The sequence below is a fragment of the Diabrotica undecimpunctata genome, chromosome 10 (genome assembly GCF_040954645.1).
Source record: "Diabrotica undecimpunctata isolate CICGRU chromosome 10, icDiaUnde3, whole genome shotgun sequence".
Classification (NCBI taxonomy): domain Eukaryota; kingdom Metazoa; phylum Arthropoda; class Insecta; order Coleoptera; family Chrysomelidae; genus Diabrotica; species Diabrotica undecimpunctata.
The window spans coordinates 72,850,836-72,862,951 of NC_092812.1; the positions used below are offsets into that span (position 1 = coordinate 72,850,836).

A 12,116-nucleotide genomic window follows, 5' to 3' on the forward strand; every position below is an offset into this window, starting at 1 on the left:
ATACTAATATTTCTATATAACACACTTCTAGTTTAAGATTTTCTTTAAATCTTTAATACAAGCCATATTGGTGGCCATCATTTTGTGGGCGTATCCTAAACACATTGACAACCCACTCAAGCCTCAGACTGAATGAGAATCAGAGGATCTTCTCGCGTTTCTTTTATCCTGCTACTGAATTTAGTAGACAGAAGTCGTTCGTTATAAATTAAAACTGAGAAAACGCCGTACGATTTTTTTACAGTAAAAAAATACTATTTTTGAATTCTTCAAGAACCTTCAAGTTCAAACCTTGTTCTATTATTTTCTGCTAAGTATTTTGGGCTTATTTCTTAGACATTTTTTTTAATCGTTAATGAAGGGCTTATGAAGTGAGCCGCTAGGAATTAATTTTTAATTTACTGGTATTTCACACATTTTTGCTTTTAGCCTTTTTAAGACTTTTAGCTGCAACGTGACAAACTAAGGTTCTTATATTCTGGTAACGAGTGTCAAAAAATATTCCTTAACGACCGTGTGATTTGAAGAAATTCCAAAAATGCACAACAAGAAAAAAATCTCATTGCCGAGATATAGCTATGGCTACATAGTTTTACCATAGCATAAACGTTGTTTCTCGGAAACGGTTGTAGCAATAAATTGTTTAGCATATTAAATAGCATAAATAGCAATAGATAAATTAGTAATTATTTTCTTGCAGTTCACTTTTCTAGTTTCATCGTTTTTGGCCGATATCTCGATTTTTCTGGGGTTGAGTTGTCTGTTGGGGGATGATGGGGAGGTCCCTTAAGCTAGCGGGGACACATGAGCGGAATCCAATTTAACCTACGTAATATTTTTTCACCAATTTTTCACTAATTTATTACCACCCTAATAATTTTTCACCACCAAACCAACCTTAATGGGAGCGATTCTGCTGGCTTAAGGTTCAAGCTAGCAGAATTCAAAAAAAAAACTTTATGTTGATGGCATATTTTTTCACCAATTTTTCACTAATTTATTACCACCCTAATAATTTTTCACCACCAAACCATCCTTAATGGGAGCGATTCTGCTGGCTTAAGGTTTAAGCTAGCAGAATTCAAAAAAATAATTTTTTGTTGATGGCATATTTTTTCACCAATTTTCACTAATTTATTACCACCCTAATAATTTTTCACCACCAAACCACCCTTAATGGAAGCGATTCTGCTGGCTTAAGGTTCAAGCTAGCAGAATTCAGAAAAAAAACTTTTTGTTGATGGCATATTTTTTCACTAATTTTTCACTAATTTATTACCACCCTAATAATTTTTCACCACCAAACCACCCTTAATGGGAGCGATTCTGCTGGCTTAAGGTTTAAGCTAGCAGAATTTAAAAAACAACTTTTTGTTGACGGCATATTTTTTCACCCATTTTTCACTAATTTATTACCACCCTAATATTTTTTCACCATCAAACCACCCTTAAGAGGAGCGATTCTGCAGAATTAAAAAAAAAACTTTTTGTTGACGGCATATTTTTTCACCCATTTTTCACTAATTTATTACCACCCTAATATTTTTTCACCATCAAACCACCCTTAATGGGAGCGATTCTGCTGGCTTAAGGTTTAAGCTAGCAGAATTAAAAAAAAAACTTTTTGTTGACGGCATATTTTTTCACCCATTTTTCACTAATTTATTACCACCCTAATATTTTTTCACCATCAAACCACCCTTAAGGGGAGCGATTCTGCTGGCTTACGGTTCAAGCTAGCAGAATTAAAAAAAAAATATTTATGATATACCACAGTGTTCTGCTAGGTTTTTACGAATTTATTACGACTTTAGTAATTTTTCTCCCCTTATTACCCCTTTAACAGAAATTAAATAAATTTGCGAGTGTGTGTGTGTGAAAAACACTTCTGTTGTAATAACTGGTATATTTAATTAAAAATTACTACTTACCTATTACTTATTAATTACTTACTAAAAGTACTACAAATTTCACTGAAGATGGACTGATACGTCCGAAAACGTTTTGAACTTAATCCTTTAGGATTTTTAAAATTTAATTAAATATACCAATCACAACAATGTTTTACTTCAATGTTCGAGTTTTTTAACTATATGATATACAGCCAACTCACGGGAATGATCCCTTTTTAAGTTGTAAAATTTTGTTAAAAAATAGGCAATGTACAAAACAACAATATTGCAATGTTTAGCATATAAAAAAGTTGGTGAAGTTGGTGTTTGTGTAAATTCTAGCATTTAAAGATGCAAACTACTTTCCTTATTTGAATTTCTAGTATTTATGGGAATTATCTTCCACACTGACACATACGGATTTCAAGATTGGAGGGTTATTGGAAAACAGATCCACTATTCAACTTAAAATCTTTTTTGCAGAACTTCGGAAGAGATCTTTTTCTTATAATTTTAAGGTGCTTAATGTTCATCCATAATCCAATGGGACCGAATGTTATTCCTGAAGATCTGTTTTATAGAATAAGAACAGTTATAGACTTTTTATTAATAAAATGACTGCTCTGCGTTATCCAGTAAAAGAATTATAGCTAGATGAATCGATGGTACCGTGTAAAGTTAGACTTAGTTTTAAACAATATACTAAACAAAAGACATAAAAGACGATATCAAGGTTAGAATTAATTCGTAAATTAATTTATAAAAAAGCAAAGAAAGACGGAATATCGCACGCGAACATTTACCTATAAATAATTGCTAATAAATCGGACAAACGCGAAACGAAAACGAAAAGATGCAGAGTATGTCCTATCCTAAAAATAAGAAAAAACCCAATTTATGAGTGTGTGGATTGTGCCGAGAAACCAGATCTCTCCGTGGGCGATTCTTTCAAACATTTCCATAAACAAAATAAATAAGTTAATATTTTTTTGTAATAACCTTTAATTTTTACCTATATTCAACTAACAATGAATGAAAAATCGACGAAGAATTACAATACAAATATCTTTAAATTTTTAAAATGCTGCTAATATAAATTTATTTTACCACGCAAATAATCTATATCAGCTGTTCTGACCAACCGGTAATTTCGGTCTCATTTGAATATAGGTACCTACTTAAAATATTTATATCCTAAAATGTTTTCCAATATAAATTCTTTATGTTATACACCTAATCTTAAAATTATGTTTTGACCAATCGTTAATACTCTTCTTATTTAAATAATATTAAAATATTAAATACCTAAATTATTTTTCAAATTTTCATCTACCTAATGAATACAAATCTTTTAACAATAGGTGCGTATGGTCCCGACGACCCTCCTTTACAATCAGATAAATAATGTAATAGACGTAATAAAATTATTTCAATTTGAATATTTCTTACCTGGTAATTTATTCTGTGAAATATAAAAATTCCATTGTATTTACTAAAACTCAACTTGATTTCAGTTATTTTATATTCATAAAAGGGACTAACGATTCGATTTCGCTTAGCCATGTAATACGACTCGAATCAGAGTCAATTTTTTAAAACAGGTAAAATTTATAGTTTTTGGAATGTGTAAGTGTTTTCATATTTTTAATATTTAAACATTGAAAAAATAAATATTAGTTAGTATAGAATAACATTTGAAAATGTTTTTCAATTAGGGTAGTTGAGAAAAACATGACTAGGCTGGTAAAAATATAGTAAAATTCTAGCAGAGCACTCTTGTGTTTTCAAAAAGATATTTTATTCACCTAGCGTCAATGTGTATCTTGTTGAATGTTTCCCATTAACTGAGGCTTAGGGGGTCAAAAATTATAAGGGTGGATCAAATTTAGTAAAAACCAGGCAAGCAATTTATATTTTCAGTTACAAGTAGAATACAGTAAAATTATAAAAATAGATTTTTTATCACCTTAAATTTTAACGTAGTAGAATTATTGACTCCTCATAGAGGGTAGTTGAAGGGTGAAAAATTACTAGGATGGTAATGTATTAGTACAAATCTAGCATAATACTGTAGTATCTCATATTTCCGAAAAGATTTGCTTTGCATTCAACCAGCGTAAATGTGTAGATGGTGGAATTGGTGAAGTTGGTTAACATTTAGTAAAAACTAACCAGAGAGTTTCTTATTTTATTTACAAATATGTAGTATTTAGTAAAATTATAAAACAAAACTTTTTTACCTTTAATTTAAACGTAGCAGAACTATTGACTTCCACTAAGGGTTAGTCGAGGGATAAAAAATTACTAAGTTGGTAATAAATTTGTAAAAACTTATCAAAACACTGTGGTATATCATAAATAATTTTTTTTAATTACGCTGGCTCGAATATTAAGCTAGCAGGAACGTTTCCAAATAAGATTGGTTTAGAGATGGAAACTTATCAGGGTAAAAATACTTTTTTATGTCAGTTATAAGTAGAGGATAGTAAAATTGTAAAAAAAGATTTTTTCACGTTAAATTTTAACCTAACAGAATTATTGACTTATCACAAGGGGTAGTGTAAGTGTGAAAAATTACTAGGGTGGTAATAAATTAGTAAAAACTTAGCAGAATACTGAGGTATTTCAAAAATACGTTTTTTTCTTATTTTGCTGGTTCAAATATTCAGCTAGTAGGAAAGTTTTCAAATAGGTTTATGGGAGCAAAATTATCAGGTTGGTCAAAGTTTAGTATAAACTTAACAAAACATTTTTTTATTTCAGTTATAAGTAGTGGACAGTAAATTTGAAAAAAAATTTCTCTTTAAATTTTAATCTAACACAATTATTGACTTTTCACGAGGGGTAGTTAAGGGGTGAAAAATTACTAGGAGTAAAAACCTAGCAAAACACTGTGGTATATTATAAATATGTTTTTTTAATTCTGCTAGATTGAACCGCAAGCCAGCAGAATGGCTCCCCTTAAGGGTGGTATAATGGTGAAACAATATTAGGGTGGTAATAAATTAGTGAAAAATGGGTGAAAAAATATGCCATCAACAAAAAGTTTTTTTTTTAATTCTGCCATCTTGAACCTTCAGCCAGAAGAACCGCTCCCATTAAGGGTGGTTTGGTGGTGAAAAATTATTAGGGTGGTAATAAATTAGTGAAAAATGGGTGAAAAAATATGTCATCAACAAAAAGTTTTTTTTTTTAATTCTGCTAGCTTGAACCTTAAGCCAGCAGAATCGCTCCCATTAAGGGGGGTTTGGTGGTGAAAAATTATTAGGGTGGTAGTAAATTAGTGAAAAATGGGTGAAAAAATATGTCATCAACAAAAATTTTTTTTTTGAATTCTGCTAGCTTGAACCTTAAGCCAGCAGAATCGCTCCCATTAAGGGGGGTTTGGTGGTGAAAAATTATTAGGGTGGTAATAAATTAGTGAAAAATGGGTGAAAAAATATGTCATCAACAAAAAGTTTTTTTTTTGAATTCTGCTAGCTTGAACCTTAAGCCAGCAGAATCGCTCCCATTAAGGGTGGTTTGGTGGTGAAAAATTATTAGGGTAGTAATAAATTAGTGAAAAATGGGTGAAAAAATATGCCATCAACAAAAAGTTTCTTTTTTGAATTCTGCTAGCTTGAATCTTAAGCCAGCAGAATCGCTCCCCTTAAGGTTGGTTTGGTGGTGAAAAATTATTAGGGTGGTAATAAATTAGTGAAAAATGGGTAAAAAAATATTACGTAGGTTAAATTGGATTCCGCTCATGTGTCCCCGCTAGCTTAAGGGTCCTATGATGGGTGTTGGTTGTATCAATGTAGATCTACCCGTTCTACATCAATATCGTTCGATGGAATAAAAGTCCAAAATTATCAACAATAACTTCTATTCAAAAATTACAGGCGGTTTTAAAATGAAATAATTCTAAAGAATATATCGGTGGTAAGTTCAAAAAGGTACTGATTTTACAATCTTTTAAATTAATATATACATGCCACGGCTTCTCCGAAATAAAAACATAATCAAAGCGGGAAGTCGTTAAATTTAATTACACATTCTTGACGTGAGACATAAACATAAAAGCTACGTCGCCCTAATATTTAGAATAAACATCTTTTGAGTGCAATAAGCAATAATACTCGACTTAAGCCATAAATTATAAAAAATAATCTACTGAGTGTCTCTGACATCCTCCCACCTGAGGCAAAGTTACAATAAGAAACGTGACTCACAAACAATCAGAGACAACAACATAAAAAATAAAAGAAAACCTACTACACAAGAAACAGAAACAATAAAACACAAGAAAATTAAAACATTCTACAAACTAGTTCATAAAAAAGTCAGTATATCTAGCAGATGTTTTAACCTTACGCCCACTCCGCGTAACGTAGCGCGTATCACTTTTGTGCGTTTCGGGTACTCTGCTTTTAGACACTCCCGTCTTCGCGTCATCACACTCGTTTGCACTTTCAACCGCGCGCACTTCAACTTCTTTCCACTGGGCTCGAGAAGAGATGCCTGGGTCGTTGTTTCCCTCAGAGTCCAAGTTGTTCGAATTGCCCTCTCTTCGGATAGAATTGACTGTGCATTCCAAAGGGTACAAGCGTTGCACAGGTCTCAGAAATTTTCCCCTTTCGGTATTAACTCTCACAAGTCGCACTTGCTTATCTTTTCCAGGAAGAAGTTCGACTACTCGACCAAGTGGCCAATTGATTCGCTTATCTTGATCATTGCCAACCAAGACCATGTCTCCCACTTTAACTTGTTGGCTACTTCTTCCTTTAAACCATAACTTTAACTGGCCTAAATACTCGTTGCGAAACCTTCGTCGAAGATCATCAACCAGTTTTTGTCTGTACACCACTTTCCTAGATAGAGCCTTTTGGTCAACAGCATCACAGTCTGGAACCCCACTCTCTGTCTGGTCTCTAAGAAACATCATGGGTGTTAAAGGTATCAAGTCGTTTGGGTCATTAGAAGAGGTAAGTGGCCTTGAATTGATGATGGCTTCGCAATCGCAAATTACCGTCATTAAACTTTCGTAGTCTAGCGAGGCCTGTCCTAACACTTTGCGCAATAACTGCTTCAAAACCCCCACAAGTCTTTCCCAAAATCCTCCCCACCACGCGGCCGTAGGAGGGTTAAATCGCCATTGAATACGTTCGACACTACTGCTCTCGGCGATTTTCTCAAAGTCCACTCGAAGAAAGGCATTTTCAGTACCAACAAAATTGGTCCCATTATCACTATAAATAGTCTTTGGACGACCCCGTCTGGCAATAAAGCGTCGTAAAGCCTGCATAAAACTAACAACCGATAATGCAGTACAAAGTTCAAGGTGTACGGCACGATACACGGCACATGTGAAGAGGCATACCCACACCTTTTCCCCAGTCCTCAGATATAGAGGGCCTGCGAAATCAACCCCTGTTATTTCAAACGCGTTGGCATCTCGAACACGATCAACTGGTAATGGAGGTGCACTCACGATAAAAGGTTTGGCATTTTGTCTCTTGCACACGACACAATTGGAAATTGCAGATTTTATAGTCCGACGTCCTCCTAGAATCCAATAATTTTGACGTAATCTGCTCATAAGTCCCTGTGTCCCACTATGACATGATTTTAAGTGTTCTCTGAATATAAGCTGATTGACCAAAAAATGTTTGGCAGGCAAAACTATGGGAAATAGAAAGCTTTTACAGTCGCTTCTGTTACTGATCCGTGACTTTAGTCGAATTAAGTCATCATCATCTTTGTAAACGTCCATGCCACATAGTCGTTTATCGTTCTTATCGCAGAAGGACTCCTTTTGCACTATACGAAGAACAAAAATTTCGGCTCGGTCAATTTCCTCAGAGCATAAGTGACCTCTGAGTCGATCTTTATTTCTTGAGTTATGAAGAAATCGGAATATCCATGCACACATACGGAGAGTCTTCAGATATTGGGAAAAGTAACCAAAATGCCAATCATCTAATGACATCTTCGAATGCTCGTCATTAATTAATGTGGCAACCAATTTGACCTTCCTCTCTTGATTGATCTCATCTTCATTGTAATCCAGATCTACTTGAGGATCAATCTTTAGGTCCTGATAAAGCCATTGTGGCCCCTCCCACCATCTTGATTCGAGTAACTGCTTGGCTGAACAACCCCGCGATGGAAGGTCAGCAGGATTCAGTCTACCAGGAACGTGGTGCCAGTTTTCACCATGAGATAATTTCCGTATCTCTGACACACGATTCCAGACAAATGTGGACCATTCCTCGGGTCTCCTTATCCATGACAGTACGGTGGTCGAGTCACTCCAGAAAAAAGATTCCATTTCAATGTTGAGGCTTTCCTTGACAGTAGTATATAGCCTTACACCAATCACCGCAGCCATTAACTCCAGACGAGGTATTGACAGCTTTTTTATTGGGACTACCCTTGATTTAGCCGCTAAGAGATGTACGAATACACGCCCGTCCCTAATTCCTCTCAAAAATACCACAGCGGAAAAGGCTTCCTTGCTGGCATCGCAAAATGTATGAAACGTCCAGTGTTCTGCTTCCTCAGTACCAGCGTTTATCCACCTAGGTATCTTTATTGCATTTAGATAAGAAAGCTGTTTTATCCAGCTACGGAAAAGAGTTTCCAGTTCCTCGTCAACCGGCGTGTCCCATCCCAGTTGCTTCTCCCATGTTTTCTGTAACCACAGCTTTGGTAGTAGGGTGACTGGGCAACTGTAACCTATGGGGTCAAATATTCGTTGTGCTTGGGATAGCATCAATCTTTTGGTTACCGATTTACTTAAAATCTGTTCGATATCTTCGTCGTCTTGGTTTATAGATAAAGTGTCATCCAGCTTGTTCCACTTAATTCCCAGAACCACCGTAAAAATGTTAAAGGAATCATTTTGAACTTGGTGAGTAAACTCCCACCCTCTTAAGTCGAATTTTCCTTTAGCCATTATCATATTTGCCTCTTTGATAAAGGTTTTCAATTCTATTTCACTAGCAACACTAGTAACACAGTTGTCCACGTAAAAACTGTTTGACAGTTTCTTAACAGTGTCTGTAGTAAAAGAAGCTTTCGAGTCATACTCATCCACAAGTTTTGACAGATGATATTCTAATGAAGCTCCCAACAAGAACGGGCTACTGTTGATTCCAAACACTACCCGTCGATGACGAAACACTTTAAGGTTGTTCTCCTTATCATACCATAGAAATCGAAGGAAATCTCTGTCTTTCGGATGTACACTGATCTGTAGAAAAGCTTTGCTAATGTCTGAAGTTACTCCAAATTTCTGCTGTCTGAACCTCAACAAAATAGCGGGAATTAGCTCAATTAAATTCACTCCCTTTTCTAGACACTGGTTCAAAGAAGGGCTATCCTTTTCTCTGGCTGATGCATCGAAAACTGGTCGTATTTTCGTAGTAATGCTACTTGGTTTAATCACTGGCCGGTGTGGTAGGTAATGGGCTTCCTGGTTCCTTTGCTCCTCCACTACCTCCTCAATAATATTGTCATTTAACCACTCTTGAAATACTTGGTCAAATGCCTCAAAATAACCATCCTTAGTAATCTTCTTCACCGTGTTATCTAATCTACTTTTTGCCAAGTGATAGTTACTAGGCAGCGCTGGATGTCCCTCCAACCATGGGAGCCTAACTTCATATCGTCCCTCGGTGTCAACAGAAATGGTTTCCAGAAAAAGTTTCTTTGCTGCTAATGCGGTTTCATCGCGAGTCTTCCTTTCCATTGGATCATTTATGCCTAGTACGTCGAGCTCCCAAAGATTCGTAATAGAGGCATTATTGACAAAAAGAGAGAGCGAGATCATAGATAAGTTACTATGCGTTTCAACTGGTATCTTTCCCATTAGAGTCCAGCCTAATAGGGTCTCTATCGCTACCAAGTTACAATTCAAAATATGTCTTCTTCCAGTGTAAAGTTTGCCCGCGATATCTGATCCTATCAAAAGTTCAATTGGAGTAGAATCATATGAGTCAGATATTTCAATATTTAATTTACGAAGCTCTTCCGTCCAGGGCCCATCGAATATGGAAGATACACTATTGCAAATAACAGTTTGATCCAGTGCTTCAAAGGTACAACTATAAGTATCGTTATTTAATTCCACGTCATAGCAATCATGATTTTGCATCAAATTACTTCCTCCGAATAACCCATGAACGAGACTAATTTTTCCTTTTGACTGATATCCCAAAAATTTAGCTGTCGCCTTCAAAATATATGATTTCTGCGATCCAGTATCAATCAATGCTCGCACATGTCTCGATTTACCTAAATGAGTCATTTTTACGCGCAGCGTCTGCAAAAAAACCTGTGTGTTCGTATTAGAACTATTCGCAAGTGCCTGATCGACTTTCGCTACCGTATCATCTTGTTGTTTTTGCTCCAAATTATTTGCCTTTGTTCTATTAAATGAAAGTGTCGGACACATTAGAGAAACATGTGATCTACTACAAACTAAGCAACTTAAATGCCCTCGACATTTTCGAGCTTGATGGCCAATTTTTAAGCATCGAAAGCATGCACCCTTTTGTGCCAAAATATTTCTTTTTTGCTCGTAGGTCAACTTCTGAGCTTTAAAGCAGCCAGTACTGTCGTGCGAATTTTGGCAAAAAAGGCACTTCGTTGTCACTTCTGAATTTATTAGACCCATTGCCGTAGAAAAGTTTTCTTGTGGTATCCGCGATTTCTGACTAGGCCGTTTAACATCTCTATTTGCTGCACTAGGTAGATCAAAGCCTTCCACCGCTAAAGAAATGTGCTGTTCATTATCGACTTTCTTTTTCAAAAAGTGCATGAGATTGTTAAGTCGATTTTCTATAGTAGAAACGCCCACCGTATTTATAAAAGCTTGTGATCCAGCGACCTCGAGTCCCTCGGGAATACGTTGCCAAACTCTCAATAGTTCCGATGGTAAACACGATTCTACTAACGGAAACAGCATCGCCGCGTAATTATCTGATTTTATCCCAAGTGTCTCTAACGCCCGTAATTGAGTTTCGAGATTGTCGTACAACAAAGATAGATCCCTTTTATTGCCAGACGAGGTGTTATTAATTACTAATTTTAGCAACTCCCGCACGTATACCTCTATTTGCAAATCATCCCGCCCGAATCGCGAAAGAAGACAGTCTACCATTTTACCATAATTGTCCCCAGTGGCTGGAAAACTATCAACTAACTGTCTTGCCCGACTACCCATTAACGTACATTGGACCAGATATTCCACTTTATCATTTAAATCTATATCCGGATCATTATGTATCTTTTGAAACTGGGACCAGAAGGGCAACCAGTTTCTAATATTTCCATCAAACTTCTTAAGTTCTAGAGTAGGTAATTTAAATTTACGCCTACCTGATCTGCTGCCTACACTACTTTCCGATGCCATGGAGTCTACCTCTTCACCTGGCTCGTCCCGCGGCTTCTGTAGAAAATCCTCAGCCTGTGTGTTCAGGTCGGTAAATTTTCTTAGATAAACTTCGCTGCCATCTATCTCTGCCAACAAGTCTGCTTCACTTTCATCACTTTCCAACAGACACTGGTATATATCGCTGTCAACTTTCCTTAGATCCTCATATTTTCGTTTCAAAATTTCTAAGGTCACCACGATTAAACGTACCTTTCCTTCCGGCGCCGACAACAGCTCTTCTAACTCTTTCGCCGATTTAGTAAAGGTGGTACGGAGTACTTTACGGTGCTTTTTGTTTTGATCCATGATTCACAATGCACACTTGAACAAACTACACACGTTTATCGGAACAACAACAAATTAAACGTGCGGTCAAGTGTGTCCGGTTAGATCACTACACTTTCGGCACACCCGGTATACTCAAAAACGATTATTCCCGTAAACTGCCCGTCCTGTCACGGTCGCCAAATGTTGGTTGTATCAATGTAGATCTACCCGTTCTACATCAATATCGTTCGATGGAATAAAAGTCCAAAATTATCAACAATAACTTCTATTCAAAAATTACAGGCGGTTTTAAAATGAAATAATTCTAAAGAATATATCGGTGGTAAGTTCAAAAAGGTACTGATTTTACAGTCTTTTAAATTAATATATACATGCCACGGCTTCTCCGAAATAAAAACATAATCAAAGCGGGAAGTCGTTAAATTTAATTACACATTCTTGACGTGAGACATAAACATAAAAGCTACGTCGCCCTAATATTTAGAATAAACATCTTTTGAGTGCAATAAGCAATAATA

The 12,116-nt window shown here is 35.9% G+C and overlaps 1 protein-coding gene across 1 annotated transcript; it reads right to left on the reverse strand.

The window, feature by feature from the left end:
• Window positions 1–6,198: 6,198 nt before the first annotated feature.
• Window positions 6,199–11,616, reverse strand: LOC140451764 (uncharacterized). Its single transcript, XM_072545615.1, has one exon. It carries the CDS (start codon window positions 11,614–11,616, stop codon window positions 6,199–6,201), a length of 5,418 nt encoding a protein of 1,805 aa, XP_072401716.1.
• Window positions 11,617–12,116: the final 500 nt, after the last annotated feature.